Below are 24,991 nucleotides of genomic sequence, written 5' to 3' on the forward strand. Positions count from 1 at the left end.
GCAATGCAATTTGTTTTACATTTTTATATTTTTATTTATCATCTAGCAATCTGTAATCTAATCTTAGCTATTGAAGAAGAGTGAGATAATGAGGTTGTTATTCGTACTTTTGAAAGTTGTGAAAATTATACTCAAAATCAATCTAGGACGTTCGGGATTGCTTTTGAAACGTATTATTAGGTTATTGTGTGTTTAAATAATTTGTGATCATTCAAGTGAAGGCAATACAACCTTCATCATCTAATTAGTTTATAATTCAAAAATTTGATTGAAATTTATTTATTTAAAATTGAACATTTTAATTTATCTAACTTTGAATGACATCAAATAGTGAAAACGCACTCATATTAATCATGAAACTCGTTTTTATTTCAACTACTTATCTAATTGTAATCTCTTTGAATAAGTTCATAATGCAATCCCATGCACCCATTAGGCCATTACTGAACACTACAAAAACAAATTTCAGTTCAAAATAAACTTGACATTTATACCCTTACAATCTTACACAGAAATCATTTTACAATCTATATATTTAAGGATGTAAATGTCCCAAAATGTTTTCGGTCATGTATAGCTAATTAAACTTTTGCGTATATGTCATAGTTAAACAGCTGATTGCTGGTTATTATAACTTGAAACTTTTAAAACAAGTTCAAGCATTTTGCTAGCTTTTATCCATTTCACTCTACCTAAATATCATATTTTAAGTTATTTAATATCATACATCACTTCAAAGTACGTTAAAATTGTCTTCTTGTGGCCTACAATTAGTAATTACAATAAATCGAGCACACATTTAAACCTGTTGGTGTAAAAAAGGTTAAAAGTAATTGAAAAGAAACACAAAAAAGAAGGAAAAAAGTAATTGTGATTTCCCTCATTTGATGTTAGCATGATTTGGGTACTTCATTGATATTCTAAATGTCCAATATGACAATGAATAGTAAAGATCATAAATTAAGGCCCCAGAGAGTGGGATGTCCGGGTCACTATGTTTGATCTGAAAGCTTAGTAACACGCCTATGAGTTTTCAAGTACTATTCTTTTCATGTGAATTTGACTCCTCAAGGTGCTAAATAGTACTCCCACTCCTTTTTTACCTTCTAACATACACTATTGTATTCAACAATGTTTTATGGTCCCTTCCTCTAGACTTATTGTTTTATCAAGAATATATAAAATGGAACTGATTTTAAGGTTATACCGGCACAATTTGGTCAGTTTGTAGGTGAGTTGATTGGTTTTAGATATATATATAAACTATATACGATGGCGTGTTAGGTGATTTGGGGTGTACTATGAACGTTTGGGTTTGTTTTGATAAACACAAAATGAACTGTTATTTATAAACTATAATATATTTTTAAGTGGTTGTGCAAATAGGTCAAAGCTTAAATATTAAAATTCAATAATCCTATTTTTTTTTTAATATATAACAGTATTGTTACTTAATTCAGGTAATAAAATTCTTGATTTATGCCAAAGTTTAAGAATAATGAGGTATACTAAAACTATTTGATAAAATTTAGATAACGACTCTTTTCATGTATATTTTAAGTCTTATTATATATTATCATCTGGTTTTCAAAATTTTGTTTAAATTACAATATATTTAAAAACAAGTTTTAGAAATAAGTTACTTTAGTCTTTTTAAAAAAATAAATTGCTAATTTAGGGATGAACACTTTTACCGAATACAAGTATCGCATTGAACTAGTATCGAGCGAACACAATCGGTACGGGTACCAATATTCATTTTTCATGTTTTTGGAATCGGTACCATTCGGTTTTGGTATTTTGGCATTTTTAGTGGTACCGGTACTGAACCGAAAAAAATCGATACGACATGCGGCATATGATTTTACTCATTTTCATCATCATTATTTTTCGGTATCGATATCATGCCTATTGTAAATGTGTTAACAATTCATATTCTGTAATAACATGTAACATTTAGAAATCTAAATATATAGTTTTATTTAGTAATTATATTTTAATATAAATCTGGTTGAAATTTGAGTTGCTAAAAACAAGTTTTGGTGTCGTAACATTTAAAAGTATTTAGTCTAGATACAACTTAATTTTAGTACAACTTAAATAAAAGTGTATGAAAGTAAAGTATTGCACATATGTTTTTTTTTATTAAATATTATAAATGACCATATAAAAACAAATTTATGCTTACAATAAAAACTGAATAGAAGTTGTGAGATTGAGGAGAGAACGCGGTTCACATTGATGAATATCAAAAGAAGTAGCAATAAGAATTATTATTTTGTGTTTTAGAAGATAATATAAAGACAAAAGTTCCAAATACAAAATTAGTTATTGTTTACGGTTGCTTTCCCTTTGATTACCATGACATCAAGAGTAACAAATATTGATGTCATGGTCAAACATGGTCAGATCTCTTACTATTTTCAGTAAGCAAAACAATTGTTCGTTGCTATGTCATGGTCAAACTAAATATATATAATAAAAAACTTGTGGAATTATCAGTATAGTTCTTCATGACCTTTTGATTAAACTTATGCCAGTATTTACCAGCTTTGTTAAAAGGAAAAAACCAACGTATCTATATCTCGTTAAGTAAACAGCCCGGATGTTGATCAGGTGAGGCAAAATTCCATTATTAAATATGTACTTACATAAGGATCTACACGTAATTAATAAAGGAAGGACAAAGAGGAAACGATTAAACAAATAAAATAAATAATTCGCATCGGCTCATAACTATTTTATTATCAAAGAAGAGAGGATTACACCATGGATGTAACAGAGGTTGCAAGCGGAGACCTAAAGATATGACTTGCACTTGTCGTCCTCAAATATTGTTAGCCGAGTCGCATAGAATCCTGAATGTATAGTATGTGCACGCTTGTCGCAACTGCCTTATAAGATACACTTATAGATCCAAAAGATGATTAGTTATGTATTGTTGCAACCCAAAAATGTTTTGATTCAGACGCAAAGCAAGTATGTGGGATCCAAATCGCATCTCTAAGCATCAAAAGAAACCGTAAGTTTCTTTACGCGGCATTCTGCAATAGATGTCCTTGTTCTATGCAATAGTAACAGATCCTCGTCTCCAGTTACTTTCCTTTCATTGTGCCACACCCCGCTTTTGGGTAGTTGGTACCAATTCTGTCAATTTATCAAAGTTCGTAGCGGAAAATGTTAATTAAAATATTTACGTTCATAACATAGGGAATTAAATACCCTTTTTCGTTTTACAAAATTTCTTGTTTAAAAACAAGTTCCATATATGCTTCAATACAAAATTAGCTGAGCCACCAACTATATTCTATGCCTAGTGATCTTCTATCTCCACCGGCATATCCACCTCTATACTTTACTCCTGATTACCTGAGTACACTTTTAAAAATACGTCAGCTATATGCTGGTGACCACGCTGACTCGATAAAAGGTTTTCACAATTCGTTAGGACACAACACCAATAGTATTCAACGACTCAGTGGGTCTCAATCAAATCTCATCGGAACTAAACATACGCACAAACCACATAATTGGGCTTCACTCGCCCTAGAGACAGTCACTTGCCTCATGGTCTGTATGTCTGTAGTTTGCCCACTAAAGATCATATATGTAAGGATCTAGACACATTTGTATTTTAGTCTGAGTGTTTAGTACTACCTTGTGTCAAAACGTTTTAGAGGATTTGAACCAACCCTTATGTAAGTACTTTCATAACTCTTTACATATGATAACCCTCCATAGTTTAAAAAAGTAAATATCTTTAAAAAGATAGTACATAGACGTATTCACGTCGTAAAGAAACTTTAAACACATTCATACTAGAAAAAGGTTGAGCGTATTCACCTTTAGCTATAATCAATATATCTCATTGATATATACTTGATCTTTATCTCGGACCTATAATACGAGAATAATATTTCATAAATAACTAGATCTACAATCTAGCTTTAGACCTTTAGTCTACTTGCATAACCTTTACCTTTATATTCATTTCTTTTATAAAAACATATATTCAACATTTATACACTACGTTTCTTCTTTATGAAGAAACGTGTATATCAAATTTCTTCTTTCATAAGAAATATCTTTATATGAAATAAAGAATTTTTATCTATAATCTTATCTTATGAAAGCTATATTTAACTTATTTGTCTGATTAAGGTATAGATTATACCCCTAACTAGGGTCTTAGCCATATATAATAAAATAATCGGGTAGAACCCCTACCTTGTATAGCTTGTCTATACGAAATGCTTAAACTTGACGTGGGCAGCACTTCTAGACAACGAACACTTCGGAACGTCGGGATTATGGCACGTATTTCGAGGTAAGGTGGGTGTGGATGGATGAAGTGGTTCCCACCCTAGTGCCACCTATTTATAGGTTGAAATGTGCTCATTCGCGTAGCGGGAAGGACAAACTAGCCGCCTTTAATATTTCTTGTCGTTCCTAGCACGAAGTTGATTCGATAGCCGTCCGCGTCGCGTGAAGGACAAAGATAGGTCTAGTGTGTCATCTCCTAGACTGCCACGTGTGGCCACATGGTGACACGTGCCAACACCTGACAAAGTTATTTCATGGCTACTTCGCATAGCACGAAGTTTCCATACCTATTTTCTTCGTGCCGCGCGAAAGAATTTAAACTTCAAAATTTTCATTTTTAGTCCCTGGTAGCTTGTCACGTCTTGATCTATCTTCCACAGTTCAAAAATACTAATGCGGCTCTCAAGAGGCTTGCGGCGATGCGAGTGTGCGAAGTGCGCCATCAAAGCCCCACATTGCGCACATTGCCTGTGCCCGTGCGTGTCGGGTGCTTCACACCTTCTGCTAGGACTTCTGGGAGTGGTTAGTCACATAAGAATATTACAATAGGAACTTCCTTCCTTATAAAGTGCTTCTATTTCTTTCACTCTTTCCATGTGGGATTAAGGTTCCCTCTTTATTTCCTTAACATAAGATGCTTTCATTTCTTTATCTTATTTTTCCAATTACTTGTTTTGAGATTATTTTTGGTTCTTCATCTTTATAAATTTGTCAAATTTGGACCAAAACTTTAGGGATGTTACACATTGTGCGTGTGAAATGCCCGATGCTATGCACTTCTAATGGATCTCCCTGGTCTTGCGCTCTGGTACCACTCTAATGAATATCACAACAACAAAGTGGAAGTGTAATCTTGAGTAAGAGTGAGGACCTAGTTGTTGTAATTACAAACCTAGAAGGTTTTTGAGTTAGTTTTTCTCCCATTTTTTGTTTAACAATGAGAATTGTATGGCTACAAATAGGGTTTATTTGTAATCAAATAACAATAATAACCAATAATACAATCAAGGTTTAGTCTTGAAATTTAATTGTATTTTAATTGGTACCAGAGCTAAGGTTAGGGTTCATTAAAGATCGAGTGCAAGGATCATCGGTGAGTACTAAAATCTGGAAAGGAAAGGCAATCAATCATGATTTCAAGTTTTGGCGACGGGTTTTAAAGAACATCGATGATCAAGGCAATGGTGAAGAACAGGTTCCAAACAACTGATTGAACAAGGTTTCAGGCAATCAATTGCAAGTTTGAAAGAAGACTATAGCATACCGATGGTCATTCTTGAAATCTGAGTCAGGTTCTTGAACAACAACAAGAATCCCACTACCATGAACAATCTTAGGGATTCGGGTATTGCAAAACACACACAAACAAAAATAATTTGCAAGAGAAAATAATACACGAAGATGAACACGCGAGATTTACGTGGTTTGATCGGCTGACCTACGTCCACAGGCTGCAATTATGATACTTTTGTTATTACTTTCTGCCTCACTCGTGATGAGGAATCACAAGTACAAGGCTAAAGACATATAGATACAAGATTAGAATTTTCTACTTGTTCACCAAGAAAACTAATATGACATTTAATTAAAACAAAGCGGACCAACCCATTTGATCTTCTAATTTCCTGCTCCATAGTTCTCTTGAACCGGGCCCAAACCAATTGAGCCTCCACATTAAACCAAACAAACAACCGCTTACGCCAAACGATTGCTTAACCGGTAGACGCTAGGTTCTATTTGGTTTATTTTTATTTGTTATAGTATTTTTTGTTAGTTCTAATTGAAAGGAGAAGTCAAAAGCAATTTGTCTTCTTGCGAAAAATTCAATAATTGCATGAACTTGTGGTATACTGCCTATGAAAGAGAAGCAAGAAAATATTTCTTTTTACAATTAAAGTTTTTGGCAAAACAATTTTTTCTACGATCTAAGTTTTTTATTCAAGAAGATCGAGTTCATATTTGAATTAAAATACCAGATATTGGGGAATATGGGAGACATGTCAAGTAATCAAGTCGGTTTTCCCAAAGAACCAAGTTCTCTCTCGATTCAATGTCCGATTCTTACGTCCACCAATTACACGATTTGAACGGTAAAAATCAAGGTCAAATTTTATGTTCAAGGATTGTTGGAGACTATGGAACCAAAAACGGGAACGACGGTTGACTCGAAGATGTACGGGTTGACAATTGTGTGTCTCTATCAAGCCATGCTGGAGGTTTTGTGATGTAAGTGGCTCACCTTTCCACCGCTAAAGAGATTTGGGATGCACTGGAAACTTGTTTTGTTGGGGGTTGAAAGGGTTCGAGAAGCACAGATTGAGTCTCTTTAACATGAGTTCGATGCACTCGAGATGAATGAAACAGACACAATTTGTGACTTCTCGACCAGGATAAGTCAAATAGCTTCCAAAGCAAGTAACTTGGAGAACTGTTTAAAGAAAGTCCCTTGTGAGAAAGCTTTTGAAGTCTGCTATGAGAAAGAGGTATATGACGATTGTTGCTACCATTGAACAATTTCCCGATATAAAAACCTTGATGTTCCCTGAAGCCATTGGATGCCTAAAATCGTTTGAGGAACAATCTGAAAATGAAGACAAACCCATGTTCGGTAAGCAAGAAAAACTCCTATATATATATATATATATATGAAGAATGGAAAGCTAAAAGCAATAAAGAAAGGCGACATGGGAAGGCCAAGATGGGAACCGAATCGAGTCAAAAGAACAACGGAAAATGTAAGGTTATGGATTGGAAAAGGAAAGAACCCAGAAAAAAGAAGGATAGATCAAAGATTAAATGCTATCGGTATGATGAACTAGGACACTTTGCCACGTCATGTCCTAACCGAAGGAAGGAGAATAACGATTAAAGTAACCTTGCTCAAGATGGCGTACCGGTTTTAAACATGATGACGGTAGTTCGTGAAAAAACGTGACGCTAACGTAAGCTTGTACGTAGGATCTCAATGTTATTAGCTCTAACTTTGAAGCGCAAAAATCAACAAAGGTGGAAACACACAAGAAATTTTAGCATCATCTTCATTAACTTTAATCAATCAATACAAAGGTATGACAATATTCAGCACACTTTCTCTCTCTAGAAAATGACAACACTCTTAAAAGGTCTGGTGTTCACGCATAAGTCTTAGTATTTATAGGCTTCCAAGTTCCTCACCTAGAGCGCATAACCTTATACGGCGCATAACTTATGCGCCGCTTAAGTTATATATGGGGACTAGGTGATGACGCTAACATCTAATACGAATTGACATTTAAGTACATACAAAACACTATAAGACCCTAGCAATAAACGTTTATGGCTCTACAGTTTGGAGTATGGAAGATGTCGTTTTTCTAAAAGAAGACCAAGTTGATTCGAAGTTATACGCTTAAACCCCATGTGATAAAATGTAACATCTCAGAAAATCCCATATTTATTTTGGCTCAAATATGTCAACTTTAAAAGATGAGGGATTAAAAATTATCTCAAAGATAAGTAATGGGAAAAATGAGATAAGAAAAAAAAAGCATCTCATGTTAAAGAAATGAGAAAATTTCCATCCCACATGGAAAGATGGAAGAAAGTGGAAGCATTCCATATGGGCATAAATAAGAAAGATAACTTTCATCCATGCAAAGGTGAAAGAAAATGGAAGCTTTTTATATGAAAGAAAATTTCTATAGTAATGTTCTTATGGGGCAAACCACTCTCCATAGTCCTAGCGGAGGGTGCGAAGCACCCGACACACACGCGCACGGACACGGACTCGGGCGATGGGCGTAATGTGGCGTTTTGATGGCGCACTTTGCACTGAGCACGCTCGCATTGCCGCATAAAGGCCGCTTTAGTATTTTTAGATAGTACAAGGACTGAAAATGGAAATATGAAATTCCTTCCTTCGCGCTACGAGAAAGACAAAAATAGCTAAACCGACATTGAACAGCTTCGCGCTACGCGAAGTACCAAGCCAAGAATTCTTCGCGCGATGCGAAGTAACTTCTGCATGCATGACACGTGTGGACACATGGCACCATGACAGGCCAGGCCACGTGGCAGGACGCCTGATGATTCAGTCAACTTATGGCGGTGCATGCGACGCGAAGAAGTCCGAAATCAGCTATAAATAGAAGGGTTCACAGCACGTTCCAACTCAGACCGAAACCACTTCACTTTAACACGTATAGCTTCGTTTTGCGTCCTCACCTTGTAGAACGTGCCAGGCTCTGAAGATCTGACAGTCTAAGCTCTAGTACGTGATATAGAGTAGAAGTGCTGCTCGATCAGTCGTAGGTACTTAACTCCAAATACCCGTGAGAGGTAGGGGTTCTTATTAAAGTATTATTTTATTATTATTATGGCTTAGACCATAGTCGGGGGTATAGCCTGAACCTTGATTACAGATAAGCATAATATAACTTTTCATAAGTAAAGGTATACACAAATTATTGTTTCTTCATGATTAAGACACATAAGTATTCACACACAAAGGGTATAGTTAAAATAATATTTCTTTATGATTAAGAAATATTTATTCACAACAGTTATAGCTAAAGTAATGTATCTTCTTGAAGAAGAAACCTGATAAAGATGTTTATTCCTGAAGGGGAAACCTTACATACAAATGATGAATAAACAAAAGGACTAAAGGTTCAAATGTTTTATACAAACAAATAATTTGTCAAGGTTAAGGTATACAAAACAGACTACGGGTCTGAAGCTAGATTGTTGATCTAGACATTTATACAAAGGTTATTCTAATACTATAGGTCCGAGATAACAATCAATCAATCAATCAGAAATCAGAAACAGGAGTCAGTAACAGAAACTGATTACAAACAGAGGTCAGTAACCGAAACTGATCATAAACAGGAATCAACATCAGAAACTGATTACAATCATAAAAGGTGAATACACCCTAAACTTTTATAACTCTTTTAGAGTCTGACTGTTTGCATGGGATTTACAAATCCTTAAAATTTTGTGTTACAATAATAAGAAACGGGCATACTTAGATTAAGAGTATACATGTGTCTGGATCCATTCATACATGGTGACTCGGAGTTTCCCCGAGGCCATGCATATCATCAAACATGCCTCTGGAAGTCTACGGGACTATTCAGAGAAATGATATATTGTGTATATGATTAATTGTATATGTACTTAGGATAGTTTTATCCCAATTAAGTTGGATGCCTAACGATTGTTGTCACAAAGGTATTATTGTTGTTTACACAATGGTATTGAAACTGAGTCAGCGTCATTCACCGGCTGTATGCTGACGTATTTTCCCCCATATTTCAGGAAAACTGTAAAGGATAGAATTGATAGGCAAGACAGATTAAAAGATTGGAGACATAGTCATTAGAGGTGATCTGATGGCTCAGATATTTTATTTCTGAATATTATAAAGAACTATATTTTCAGAAGACAAGTATTTAAATTATCAAACGGGTATTCAAATCCTGAGTTTTCAATATAATAATATTTTATTTAAAAAGGCTTCCGCTCATATTTTGTCAAACTTGATTTATGATATTAAATGGGTATTTGAACCCATTATTTTATTAAAAGAATATTAATTTAAAGACTTCCACTAAAACAAACCCGTAACTCTAATATATTTTCAAAACAGATACTAACTAACGGGTGTCGTATCCAGGCCCTAAGTTGTGGTGTGACATAAAAATATGTGAATTCTTGATAATGGGGCAAGTAACCACATGACGGGAAATTCGGAGTGGTTTTCCAACATTGATTGCAACATGACCAAGAAAGTATTTTCGGCGACGGTTCGTGTGTTGAAATCAAAGGTCAGGGCATGACAGTAGTAGATGGTCAAAGGCGAGAACAACGAGCCTTGAGTGATGTATAATTTTTTCCGTCTTTCAAAAATAATATAATAAGTCTCAGGCGATTAGATGGAGGATGCAAAATCGGGATCCAAGATGGTATCTTATGGATATTCGAACAAGATGGAAGGATTCTAATCAAGGTACCACATTCTTTTAACCGAGTCTATAAAATTAATTTAAAGGTTGTTTCTCCAGTTTGTTTACAAGTTAATTTACAAAATCTTGCATGGATATGACATGTTCGACTGGGGCACTTGAACTTCGATGTTCTTCGGGGTCTCTCAAAACTCGCGTATGGAGTGCCAAGAATCGAACGCCCGATGCAAATTTGTGATACATGTATGCTAGGCAAACAAACAAGATTCGGATATCCCGAAAGAATCAACTATCATGAAAAGGTACCGCTCGAGCTAGTTAGTGGCGCGATTACTCCCGTGACACACAGTGGAAATCAATGCTTTTTTACTTGTTGACAATTACACCCTCTATATGTGGGTTGTCACGATAAAGACGAAAGACCAAGTTGTGGGCTTACTCATTGATTTTGCGAAATGGTGAAAAAGGAAACAGGCAAGAAAGTCAAAACCATATGAACCAACAACCGGGGGGGTGAGCTTACATCCCATGTGTTGTAAGATTACTTGTTAAGTATAGGTTTGGCACATTAGTTTACAGCCCCGTACTCCCCACATCAAAGCAGGGTGGTTGAAAGAAAAAACCGATTCATACTTGGTACGACTTGAAGTTTGTTAAAGGCGATGCCACTACCACAAGATCTATGGAAAGAAGCGGTTCATCACTCGTTTTATTTACTAAATTGTTCACCAACAAAATCGTTGGAGGATTCGACTTCGTACGAGCACTTTAAAGGAAGAAACCAAACCTTTAACACGCTAAAGTGTTCAGCTGCACGAGGTATGTAAAAGTCCTTAGTACCGGGAAAAATAAATTGAACGATCGAAGCATAGTTATGATTCACTTAGGTACTTAACCCTGAACAAAAGCCAACTGTATGATCCGATCAAAAGGCGAGTACGTGTACGTGGGATGTCAAGTTTGACCAGTGTAAAAGGTACGCGTGGATAAGCAAGAGAGCGAAAAAGGTCCGGAATGGACCAAGTTTATTGTCGGGTATGATATTGAACTCAAACCGGAGCATGTTACAACCAAGTTTGACCTCGGGTCCATAGACCGACATGATACCAGAGAGCCTAACATAACTGGTGAGCTAGTTCAGATTAGAAATAGAAGTGAGTCATCGAGTTCATAAGATGGCAGTCCACCAGTAAGCCCAACTCAACCCGATATTGGCCTAAACTATGAACCATTACAAGTTATCCAGCCACGTCAATCTCCTCGAAAGACGATTTTACTCAGTAAATTTCGCAATTTTCTGGTTGAAGGAATACCGACACATGTAACATCCGTTATTTGTATGTTTCGTTGTACCCGACCCATACCAAAATTCGGGTCTTGTTTTCATTAATAAAAGCTTATGTTTTTCATTTGTCATGTGTTGGTTTTGGTTACAATTCGTTTAAGTATATTAAAAAAAGAAGTTATAACAATTATAAGTGAGTGTATAAACTGCATCAGCTTTAGTTAGTTCGTTTTCAGCTAGTTTAACTCAGTCAGCAGCTGCAGCAGTTCGTTTTAGCTTGTTTAACCCGATTTTCAGCTCGCTTATGGCTTAATCTTTATCTTAAGTGTGTTATAATTCAAATTCAAGGTTCTAGAATATTATTAGATGAATATCCTATCCTAAAACACCAATCTTTATCCCGGATACAAGGTTTTATCTATAATTTGTGTTTTATCCCATTTGTTTTAAATTTCAAGTGGGTTATCTCTAAATTCGTGATAAACACGAGTTAGAATCCGACCCCTATAAATACAATGGCTATAGATCGTTCAAAGCTTGCATCTCAACTCAAAAATCTCCTCATCTCTCACGAATTCAAGTTATTTCAAGTATTCTTCAAAGTTAACTTTCAAAGTCAAACGGGTCCTGGTTTAATTAATCAAGTTCTACTTCTAATTTTCGGGTAAGTTTGTATTTTTATGAACCCTAGAATGAAAGCCCTCAATCAATTTCATAAGAATTAAGGGATTTCATGTTCAATTTAATGAATCTCAATTTAAGGTTTATGTTAGAAACTAAATTGGGGCTTTTCAATTACTCTAAGAATTAACCCGAATTAGATTCTGACTTTTCAATATTTTACGCTTATAATTAAGTTTTGGACGTGTTGGATATGAGTTCGACCTCATAACGACATACAGACCGACTACGAACTGAACACTCGTTTAAAGTTTGTTTTCTATAATTTTAAACTTAAACTTAGATTTTATTATTAATTTTGGTTCGTTTTGGTTTCATTTTAACTTTGGAATATTTACCTAGTTTTTAGGAAATCATCAAGTTCGGTTTGGTCAGCTCGCTTAAGTCAGTTTCTTCTATATTCTTATCTTCTTTCACTTGCTACTTTTTAAGGTGAGTAAATCACTTCCCCTATTTTAATTTTTATGTTTTGGGGACAACATGTATCTTATAAACCGCAATTTATTATTTTCACATCCTCAAATTACAATTCTAATGTATGTGTTTACGTGTATTGCTCAATTATTTGTTAACATGTGAAGTGCTTAATTGTTTAAATGTTTTATGGTTGGTGGCCTCATCCTCATCCTCATTAGTAAGGTCTTACGCCATTCTAGTAGCTTGACCTAGTGTCATGATGAACGGATTATTATTTGTATTGTTGAAATTTAATTGTTGTAGTTACGTTTCTGCATAAAGAATTGGTTTTTATTATTATATTTATTGAATTGTGTTTTTGTTCACCAACCTTGTGTTTATAAAATTATTTTCATGTATGTTGCAGGTTATCATTTTGGATAATTGAAGATAAGCAAGTAGATTATACCTTTAGGATATCAACGAACATTTATCTTGAAATTTATTTACTTTAAGTTATGGTTTGTTTGGATAATGTTTTGAATTTTTGTGATGTACTTGGTTATTTAAATTTGAATAAATAGATATTATCACATTACTGTTGATAGTGTCTTATGAGCTACTGTGCAATCAGTTGTGCCCCGGCATTTCTGCTGTAGTTGGGGTGTGACAACACCCGCTGAGCAAGACCCGACAATTGGTGAGGTAAATCTCCTATTATTATTCGATGATGAACTGGTAAATTTTCAGGAAGTGGAGAATGAAAAACATTGGAGAAAGGCCATGGAAGTGGAGATTGAGTCGATTGAAAGAAACAATACATGGCGGTTAGTTGAAGAACTACCCAAAATAAAACCCATAGGTTTAAAGTGGGTCTATAAAATCAAAAGAGATGAAGCCGGGAAAATAACTAAGTACAAGGCCTGACTCGTAGCTAAAGGGTACGTTCAGAAACATGAGATGAACGGAGAAAAGGAGGAAATCGAGTGACGTTTAAGGTGAATAATTCATCGGCTATTGCCTTTATGAAGAACCCGGTTTTTTACGGAAGAAGTAAACGCATCAACACATGATACCATTTCATTCAGAAGTGCGACGAGAGAGAACAAATCAATGTGGAACATGTTAGCGGAGATTTACAAAAGAGCAAACGTCCTTACAAAAGCGTTGCCACGGTTGAAGTTTAACAAGATGCGAAGCTTTATCGGTGTCACGAGATTAGGGGGTGATTGTTAATCTTGAGTAAGTGCGGGAACCTAGTTACAAACCTAGGGGTTTTTGAGTTAGTTTTTCTCTTAACAAGGAATTGTATTGTTATAAATAGGGTTTAGTTGCAATCAAATAACAATCAATAATACAATTAAGGTTTAGACTTCAAATCTGATTGCATTTTTAAGTGTATGCTAATTTGAATGTGAGTAACAACATATCGAGGTTCTAAAATTCATATCGATATAATAGAACTCGATGTTGTATTTGATCACCGTGAAGTCATACATATACAATGATGAACTGTTAGTTATGTAACTGCAAAAACAGTTACAATAAAATTTCAGCTCACTGTTAATGAATTAACTAAACGAACCATCAACCGGTCTTGTGTTCCTAATCCGAAAATACATAGGGTTAATGTCAAAAACTAATAATATAAATACAAACAACATAGCATAACTATAAACAAGGTTATGATGGCCTTCTAATATATGAAGCATATAACCATATTGCTTATTCCTCACGTACACACCTAAATTTGTAGTAAGAAAAATAATTGTATAAACCATTATAAGTTAACTCAAATATTGAACTAACACCATTATAAAATGATTTACGGTTTGTAGATCAGAATGAAAATGAGTGTAAGTATAAATGTATAAATATAAAAGAAATGAGAGATGCGTACGCTAACACACTAAAAAAATGCGTATTAGCGGTGACACTATTACGGAGACATAAGTATTAGCGGCGACATGCCATGATCCACATTTTTGTTTTTAGAAACACATATGGGCCGTTAAAAGTTGGTTTGATTCAATGGCTAGGGTTTTTTTTTGCAAAATATGTCGCCGCTAACAAAAAACATAACCCGCAGGAATATATTATCCATTTCCTCTCTTTTGCTCCACCCTTCTCTCTCTCGTCTCCAAAAATTGTCGCCGGCCACCACTCCTGCCGGCTGTTCCTGGCTCCATCGTTGTCTCCGGCTGTTCTTGGCTCCATCGTTGTCTCCAGCCACCACTCTGGTAAGGTTTATATCGCTTTATTTTCATATTTTTCACCTCATCTCAATTTTTATGTTATTCTCCTCCGACGCCAGCCACCACTCAGACGCTACCACCACGCCGGCCACCACTCCTGCTCACTTTGCCTCCAACGCCGGCCACCACTCCGACGCTACCACCATGCCGGTATAATTGCCAATCTGTTGCCGAAGCTATCACCAGTCCGAAGCTACCACTCAGACGCTACCGCCACGCCGGTATAATTCTTTGTTTATTTATCATTTTAGGGATATTGCTGGTATATTTGCTGATCTGTTGAAACAATGGTGTTAATTAGGACTGATTTGTGTGTTTAAACAATGGTGTTAACTAAAACTGATATGTGGTGATAATAGGATTTATTTGTGTGTTTAAGCAATGGTGCCGATCTGTGGTGTTAATTAGGACTTATCTATGGTGTTAACTAGGATTGATTTGTGTGTTTAAACAATGGTGGTTTTGCGTGTTAGCTCGTATAATAAACTATCCCGATCCCGAGCCTTTTAATTCATATTGAAAAGAAGGAATGTTTGAACTAAGTCAAACATGTTAAAATCATACAAATTACCTATTATTTTATTAGTCAAATATTACTAGTGTAATGAAATTATTATAAAAAAATAAAATATTGAACTGACCCGTTTAGACGGTACTAAAAAGGTAAAAATGACTCGTTTGAAACTTGCCAAAATCCACTTGAGTACAAAGCTAGTAAAGGGGGAAAACTATGTTTCAAAACATACCACTATACAAGACTATTAATATTGTGAAATTGATATTATTTCTATCTTTGTTTACATTTTTTCCACTCATTTTAATAATCACGAACTTAGAATACCCGCCCAAAATTGATTTAGAAATCAATTTTGGGTTGTCCCCGTTTTGGGACTGCCTTTTGAATACTTTATCTCATTTAGGATGTGAATGTGTATTACATGATTGTTTATTTAAGAAATATTCGTTTATCATTTTCCTTTTGCTCCCCGGGTATGTATATATATACTTGGGAGCTAAGGGGAAATGCTGCCGAATTTTTCTTAAACAAACAATCGTGTAATACAATTCATATATGAGATAAAGTATTCAAAAGGTGGGTTTAGCAGCCTACCCTTGTAAATACTCAATCCGTTGTCCAAAAATATTCTAATATTTTCTCGTAGCCTGAAACCCAAATTTATGTTTCAGTTGCATGATCATATCCGCCGATAAAATTGGATTACCAATCCAAGCATTAGATCAACTGAGTATTAGCAAGGACTCCAATCTTTTATCGAGATGTGCAAAAACCAAGTTGATAGAAGAGGCTTTGTAAGATGTGCGTGTGCAAAATGTCAAAATTTTGTATTAATACCTTACAAAAATATGATAGCTCATATGCGTGAATATGGCTTTTGTCGGGCGTACACTGAGTGGATCGATCATGGTGAATGTTTAATTCCTCCAGTTGTGATTGTAGACGAGATTTCGCCAACTAACGACATGGCTGACGTTATCGAAGACGTTATGAATGAGCGTAGGGAAGAGGATACCATCGTTGATGATAGGGACCTGGGTTCAGACAGTAGCGATGTCCGTGATGATTTTGAAGAGTTGTTAAAGGAAGTCCAGTCAGAATTATATCCTGGTTGTACCAAGTTTTCTTCCATCGACTTTTTAGCAAAGCTTATGCATATAAAGGTGAAAAACAAATGGACTAATAGTTCGTTTGATGAGCTCTTCAAGCTGTTGCAATCTTCACATCTAGAAGGAAACAAGATTCCCCCTTTGCATTATGAAGCGAAAAAGGCATTAAAGAAGATTGGCTTGGGGTATGAGTCAATAGATGTGTGCAAAAATGACTATGTTCTCTTCTGGGCAGAACACCAATCGTTGCAGAAGTGTCCTGTTTGTAACGAGAGTTGGTGGGTTGATACAAAAATAAAGGGCAAAAAGGTACCTCACAAGGTGTTACGATACTTTCCTTTGACCTTTGCACGTTCTTTAAGCACCTTTGTTCAAGAACACTATTGGTAGATGATATGAAGAAAGCAAAGAAAGCCATTCTTTTGATATATGGTTCATTTAGTTTTGCATTTACCAGATGAAGCAATTTGTGGAGGTCCAGTCTTTGTGAGATGGATGTATTTATTTGAAAGGTATATGAAAAAACTAAAACATTATGTCAGAAACAAGGCAAGGCCAGAAGGTTCTATACCTGAAGGTTTTGTTGCTGAAGAGGCTCTATCATTTTGTTCGATGTACATTAGAAATGTTCAAACTCGGTTCAATCGCCGCGATAGAAACGAAGATGTTGTTGTCAAAAAAACTAAGTTGTGGGTGTTTGGGTCTAAATGTCTTCTGGCTTGTGCAAAGAAGATCAAATATCTTACAATCAATGGAAAGCTCAATTTCGAATGGTTTGTCCTCGATAGCTGTCAAGAAGTTAGGGACTATATGAAGTAAGTGCCCATATAACTTTTAATAACCTGTTGAGTATTTTCTCTTTCCTTATTGGGGCTATATTTTTATCATCAAATTATTGAATTCAAATATGAACATCCCCAAGTGATGTTAAAACTAAATTTTCGAAGTGGTTTCTCGAGAAGGTAATCCATATAATCTGTTAGGTATTTCCCTTTTCATTTAGTTTTGCATTTACCTGATGAAGTAATGCATTATTCAATATTTTTTAGTTATATTCGCTAAAAGTACAAAATTCTCCAAAATTCCACCCAGAGTTGTATGCTCTTTCAGTGGGTGCGGAAATAAATTCCTTTACTTACACTGCTTGCATAGTCAACGGTGTTTGGTTTATGGTACGTGGTCGTGACGTAAAACAAACAACGCAAAACTTCGGGGTTCTAGCAGAAGGAGTGAACCATGAGAAATACTATGGCAGAGTAGAAGAGACCATCGAGTTGTGTTATGTAAATGGATATTCAACTGTCCTATTTCGGTGCACGTGGTTTGATACTCAAAGGGGTGTTAGACATGATAATAATATCACCAGTATCAACACAGAGCACAAATGGGACAAAGAAGATCAACTCATATTTGCTTCGAAAGTCAAACAAGTGTTTTACATTCAAGAACCTTGTCGAGGAAACCAAAATAATAGCTACCGATGGGTTGTCGAGAATGTTAATCATCGAAAAATTTGGGATCTACTTACATTAAACGATGGTCGCGCTGAAAATGCTCAAAATGTTGACAATGACTTAGTAGAAGATCTTGGCGTTGTTCACAACAATTCTTCCTCTAATTATTTACTTTCCATTGACTTTACTCAATACTTGTTAAACACGTCTTCTCATGTCATTGTGGGTGAGAAGCCAAGTGAAGTTAATCCGCCAACGGTTACCGCTAATACATTGTCTGAGGACGAGAATGATAATGACGAGGACGATTTTGAGTACGATATGGAGGGATCGGAGGCAGACAGTAAGGAATCCGAGGGAGAGCATGATTAAAAGAATAGTTGTAATTTGTATTTGTATGTGGTTATGAGAAAACTTTGTATTTTTACGTAGCAATAGAAAACTTGAATCGTATTATATATTTGTATTGCATATCTTATAGCTTTTCAGATCAAGGCATACATCATGCCTCGAGGACATGGCGGCGATGGTGCCGAGGATCTGTAACACCGTGAAATAACCCTATCAAAATTTGGGCTTAAAGTGTCAAATTTGAAAGTTAAACGACTGAAAATGAAAATTTTGAATTCTAAGAATCATCGCGCTACGCGATGGTCTGCTGGTAGCACCATCGCGCTACGCATCAGAGCGTTTAGCAAATCAAGAAAATGGGGAGCGCCACGCTACGCGACGGCCAACCCAACTGGTCCATCGCGCTACGCGATGAGCAGGTTAAGTAATCTGAAACACGTGTCCAACAACGTGTCAACACGTGGCAAGTTCCGGTGAATGGCGGCGTCGAGCTACGCAATGGCCATAGGGGAAGGCCTACCGTGCTACGCGATGGTCTGTAACACTCAAGTATAAAAGGACAGCTACGGGTTCAAGCCTCATTCATCCCATTCTCACTTCACTTTCACATAGTTAACATAGGGAGACGTGCCAAGGTGTTCCGAGGTTCCGAAGGCTTGATTTCGTGAAGAAACGAGGTGCCGAGACGCTGTTAACGATCTGTTGTTCTGTTAGACGAATCACAAGCTGACGTGCTACTAATTTTCTTAGTCCTTATTCTCAACTAGCTGATTAAGGTAGGATTATGCTTTAGTTATTTCATAATATAGTTATTAGACCCTAGTTAAGGGTATAGTCGTTAAACTAAAAACTGTTTTCCAAGTAAAGTTTTACAAAGCAAAGACGTTGCTTCCATAAGAAGTAATGTTATCAAAACTATTATTTTTGACGGGCACGTAGTAACTGGAAGGGGGATATCATTAGTATACTCTTCTTGCCTAAGGTAAGTAATTCGTATACATCCCAATCAACCACGGGACCCGTTTACATACCTGGAGAAGTTTGCCAACGTGATATACTCTATTAGGCCAAAGAGTGCCATATCAAACGTCATATGTAAATACAAAGTATTTTCATAAAACGACTATAAATCTACTAAGGTTAGGTCAAACCTAAGAGTCTGCTGATCAGACCTTGAGTCTGCTAAACTAAAGCAGACTTATAGTCTGCTAAATAAGATAAGATATACCATCTAGGTACTTATGCATGCCTATTACAAATATAGGTTAATAACATACTGAGGAAAGGATTCTGATATCACCAAACTGACAACATAAGGTGAACACATTAACCTTTTATGGTCTGAGCTGATTTCACTCTTGTTATAGACAGGTTGTTTATTACAAAGAGTTTGATAAATGTTTACATGAGATTATTTCTCTAAAATCGGTACAATACAAAATAGATAATAAAAAGAAACTCAGACCGAATACACATGTATCTGGATCCATACATAACTGATAATTTGCATACAAAACCAGTATAACCAGTTCTCCAACATGGTTACATAGTCTAGGGGAATGCTATCCCCGAACAGGGGCTATGTACTCGGGGAACCTTTGAATTGTGTGTGTAGGAAAGTGGTACAAATCTAGGGAATGACAGGCGTTCCTGCTGAGTTTGTGAAACAGAAAACTATATTTGTATTTAACGACTGTTATAAACTGTTTTATCGAGTCAACGTTTCACCAGCATATAGCTGACTTGATTTTTCCACCCATGCAGGTAACTAGATGCTGATAGTAATATACAAGGATATGGAGTCATGATGTTAGAAGATCATACGAGATGGCTCTATTTTGATTATATAATCCTTGTAATAATATTTACACTGATTTTTAACCAAAAACTTGGGTATTTAATTCCCAAGAAATTTTGCAATGTAAATTAATATTTTAATATTTAAGACTTCCGCTAAATTGAACCCGCTACTCTGATATATTTACAAAACAGGTACCAACTCGGGACGTCGCACCCAGGCCCTGAGTCGAGGTGTGATAGGTTGGTATCAGAGCCATCGATTTTAGAGAATTAGGTATTAACATATTAGTACCTAAGCTTTAACCAATTATCTGATAAGTAGGGATAAGCTATGATTGGTAGTCTACCTATCCCTAAGTATATATATTTGTGCAGATGTCGTATACGAACTACTGCGGGCAGAATCGCCAGGTAGCAAGGCAATCGAATCCTGCACCTGAGTCTAAGCCGTCTGATAAGGCCAGTACTAATTTTGGTCCTAAGCAACCAACTGTATCGGTATATCCGACTACTCCGGTGAATTCAAATACGGCTGATCTGAACAATCTAAATAACCCAATGAATCCAATTCCGACTAATCCAATGATGTATGCTCCAGGTAGCCATGAAATGCCGATAGAAATATTGAGCGACACTTCGGAAGGTATTCCGCTGACTAATACTCCAACCTACTATCCTTCTAGGGACATGGAGGTTCAAAGTAAAATTAAACAGGAAACTAGTACAGAATCATCTAGTTGGATGGACTGTCACTCCAACCAGAGTATGTGGCACTTCGGGTCGCCACCACTAGGTTACCAAAACACACACACTATAGCTGGGCCAAGCCATGGACCGACTTATTACTCTAAAATTCCGCACTTTCCCCCATATCGTGGTCCTGTACCTACGATATCTTAACAGACAAACGAAATACGGGAAGAAGCCCGTCTGGTTGAGGAATTTTATACCACAAACATTCCCGATGAAGAAATGCAAGCCTACGTGGCAAATCTTCACCTATACCCGAGGGAAACTTCTTATCTTTTTCCATCTACATCCGCACTGGTGGTGTATCCAAATCAACTCAACGCGGTGATGGATGAGCTGAGGAATGAAAGGATTAATAAGAAAAAGATAGGTGACAAGATTATAAAGAAATGAGATAAGATGAAATGTCTTGTCATGAAATGTTCTAGGGATTAGGAATATATAAATGTTGTTGTTTAAACATGTTTTATTTTCCATCCCTCTGTAATATGTTTGTGAAAGAAATAAAAGATTGTGTATTGTGTGTTGAATCTGTGTATTTTATTGAATTACAGAATGTCTGAACAAAGAAATCATGAGAACCAGGGGAGTCAAGCTGATAAAACCATAACTCCTAAAAATAATAATAAGACAATACCAGAAGAGTATGTTGGGGGTATCCGTGAGATAATAAAAGAAGCGGTTACACCACTGATCAAAGATACTGTAACTCCCTTAATAAAAATGGTCCAAGATCACACAGTAAACTCTAAAAGCTTGGAAAGATCAATGAAACAAGTACAACCGAGCCATAGCATATCCGTGCATTCAAAAAGAAAAGAATCAAAAATGTCAAAAGATGAAAAAGAAAAGAAAGATGAGGGCTATGAGAGCTCGCCTGCTGATCACGTACCAACCAAAGTAAAAAAGAATCAAGGTCAGCACCAGTTGTACATTTAAAGATTTTCAAGTATAGAAACCGAAAGAATTTTATAGAGACAAAGGAGCAATAGTTACACTTCGTTGGCTTGAAGAAATGGAGTCTATTGTTATCATCAGCAAATGTACCGAGGAGGAGAGTATCCAGTATTCATCCCAAATGTTTAAGGGAGAAGTACTGAAATGGTGGAATACACTGATAGAGGTGAAAGGCAGGGATAATTTGTATAATCTCGAGTGGAGGACATTTAAGGAGTTGACTAAACAAAAGTTCTGCCCTGTTCATGAAATAGATCAGATCCAGAGGAAGCTATGGAGTCACAAGGTTATTGGCACGAACCTCAAGGAATACAACACCAGGTTCCTTGAGTACTGTAGACTTGAACCACATTTGGTCACACCCGAATATAACAAAGTAACCAGGTATATTTATGGATTGCCCAAGGAGATTCGTGATCACGTGAGATCACATATGCCCGCAACAACTGAATCTACTATTGAACTTGCTGGGTACTTGATGGAAAGCATGATAAGAAACCAAGATGAGGAAAGGAAAAATGTGAGTGATAGAAAGCGGGAAGGTGATGAAAAGAAGAAATTTGAAAAGGGAAAAGAAAGGTCGGCTGTGTTTAATCGACCGTTGTGTAAGAACTGTTGGAAAAGACATGATGGGAGGTGTTTAAAGCCAATTGTTAAGACCAATGTTCGCAAGTTTGATCCGTTTTCAACTTGCAACTTTTGCAAAAGGCCAGGACATAAGGAGGAGGATTGTAGGAAGAAACTGATTGTTTGTTTTGACTGTGGAGAGAGGGGACACTTCAATGCTGAATGCACAACGAAGAAACCAATAGCAGGTGGTGCCACTGGAAGTGGTGCCAAGAATGATGGGAAGAAGGGAAACGCCCGCGCATTTATGCTAAACACCCAAAAGGTGGGAAAATTGCCAAATATGATTACTAGTACATTTCCTATTAATAATGTTTACGCTAGAGTATTGTTTGATTCTGGAGCCAATCAAAGTTTTATAGATTATAAGTTTTGTAGTCTATTGAACGAATCTCTAGCTAAGTTAAATAACCATTATGAAGTGGAAACGGCTAATGGAAACTTAATCAGAATAACCGAAGTATTAAATAGTTAAATTTCTTTGCTGGATATGAGTTGCTAGTACAGTTATTACCTATGGAGTTAGCAGGATTTGATGTAATATTAGGAATGGATTGGCTAAACGCCAACCAAGCCCGAATTCTATGTAACGAGAAAGCCATAGACATATTAACTCCGAATAAGAAAATTGTTCGAATAGCTAGTGATAAAGAGGCTGGCAGAATCGGAATCATTTCCAAGATCAAGGCAAGTCATTTCTTAGGAAAAGGTTGCCTAGCATTTATGGCTTACGTAACTAAGGAACATGAACTTAAGAAGATGGACGAAGTTCCGATTGTTTCCGAATTCAAGGACGTATTTCCCGATGAATTACCTGGAATCCCACCTGATCTAGAAGTTGAATTTAGAATAGACTTAATTCCGGGAACAGCACCGATTGCTAAGTCTCCTTACAGACTGGCACCGACTGAAATGAAAGAACTGAAGAAGCAATTGGATGAGTTATTGAAAAAGGGATTTATACGACCGAGTTCTTCACCATGGGGAGCTCCAATTCTGTTTGTTAAAAAGGACTGGTCAATGAGAATGTGTATTGACTACCGAGAACTGAACAAGGTTACGATCAAGAATCGATATCCACTTCCGAGAATTGATGACCTTTCTGATCAGCTTCAAGGGGCGAGTTGCTTTTCTAAGATTGATCTTAGATCCGGGTATCACCAACTGAAGGTTCAAGAAGATGATATATCAAAGACATCATTCTGAACCCGATATGGACATTATGAGTTCACCATTATGCCGTTTGGACTCACTAATGCTCCAGCAGCATTTATGGACATGATGAACCGAGTCTGCAAGCCATATTTAGATAAGTTTGTTATTGTATTCATTGATGACATTCTTATCTACTCAAAGACGAAAGAAGATTATCAGGCCCACCTTAGAATAATACTTGAAATGTTGAGAAAGGAGAAACTTTATGCTAAATTCTCGAAGTGTGAATTCTGGTTGTCTGAAGTACAATTCCTGGGACACATTGTGAATGAAAAAGGAATTCAAGTCGATCCAGCAAATATTGAAGCTATTACGAAATGGGAGAAACCCAAAACCCCGACACAAGTTAGAAGTTTTCTGGGGTTGGCTGGTTACTACAGGAGATTTATTCAGAACTTTTCAAGAATAGTGGTTCCATTGACTTCACTTACTCGAAAATCTGTTAAGTTTGAACAGGGCCCGAAACAAGAAGAGGCATTCGAAACTTTGAAGCAGAAACTGACAAATGCACCTATCTTAGCCTTACCCGAAGGGCAAGATAATTTCACCGTATACTATGATGCTTCACACACAGGTATGGGGTGTGTTCTGATGCAAGAGAAGAAGTTTATTGCTTATGCTTCAAGACAGTTCAAGGTTCACAAAAGAATTACACCACTCATGATCTAGAGTTAGGAGCTATAATTTTTTCGTTGAAATTATGGCGAAATTATTTGTATGGTGTAAAGTTTACTGTTTATACTGATCACAAGAGTTTAAAGCATATATTTGATCAAAAAGAGCTGAAGATGAGATAAAGACGATGGATGGAAACACTTAACAATTATGATTGCGAAATCGTCTATCATGAAGTAAAAGCCAATGTTGTGGCTGACGCTTTAAGTAGAAAAGAACACGACAGGCCAAAAGGAGTGCGAGCTCTAAGACTGGAACTTAAAAGTGATCATACTAACCGAGATTAAAGAAACTCAGAAATTGGCACTAGAAGAAGATAACATAAAGGCTGAAAAGGAAATTGTACAATAGATCAACTAGTCAAGGGCGATGATGAACTACTCAGGTTAGGGAAAAGAATTTGGGTACCGATGGTTGGAAGCTTGCGAGAAAAGATACTGGAAGAAGCACATAAGTCAAAGTACATAATGCATCCTGGAAGTGACAAGATGTATCACAACCTCGAGGATGATTACTGGTGGATCGGAATGAAGAAAGAGATTGTCTTGTATGTAGCAAAATGTCTAACATGTTCAAAAGTTAAGGATGAGCATCAAAAGCCGTTAGGTTTACTACAACAACCCAAGATCCCTATTTGGAAATGAGATA

The 24,991-nt window shown here is 36.3% G+C and overlaps 1 protein-coding gene across 1 annotated transcript; it reads left to right on the forward strand.

Annotated features, from left to right (window-relative positions):
• The first annotated feature begins 20,494 nt into the window (after positions 1-20,494).
• Positions 20,495-24,337, forward strand: LOC143535479 (uncharacterized). The gene is made up of 5 exons (XM_077029715.1): positions 20,495-20,706; positions 21,424-21,574; positions 21,825-22,746; positions 22,956-23,483; positions 23,721-24,337. Exons 1-5 carry the CDS (start codon positions 20,495-20,497, stop codon positions 24,335-24,337), a joined length of 2,430 nt encoding a protein of 809 aa, XP_076885830.1.
• Positions 24,338-24,991: the final 654 nt, after the last annotated feature.

Source organism: Bidens hawaiensis, unplaced genomic scaffold (genome assembly GCF_021521415.1).
Source record: "Bidens hawaiensis isolate Kalapana, Puna unplaced genomic scaffold, B.hawaiensis_p1.1 tig00010474_1, whole genome shotgun sequence".
NCBI lineage: Eukaryota > Viridiplantae > Streptophyta > Magnoliopsida > Asterales > Asteraceae > Bidens > Bidens hawaiensis.

Excerpts from the sequence above, each read along its gene's own strand:
- LOC143535479 (XM_077029715.1), top strand. The coding sequence starts at position 20,495 with ATGTCGTATACGAACTACTGCGGGCAGAATCGCCAGGTAGCAAGGCAA. Across the intron at positions 20,707-21,423 it reads ATTCCGACTAATCCAATGAT|AATGTCTGAACAAAGAAATC; the intron begins GTATGCTCCAGG and ends ATTGAATTACAG. Across the intron at positions 21,575-21,824 it reads CACCACTGATCAAAGATACT|AAACCGAAAGAATTTTATAG; the intron begins GTAACTCCCTTA and ends TTTCAAGTATAG.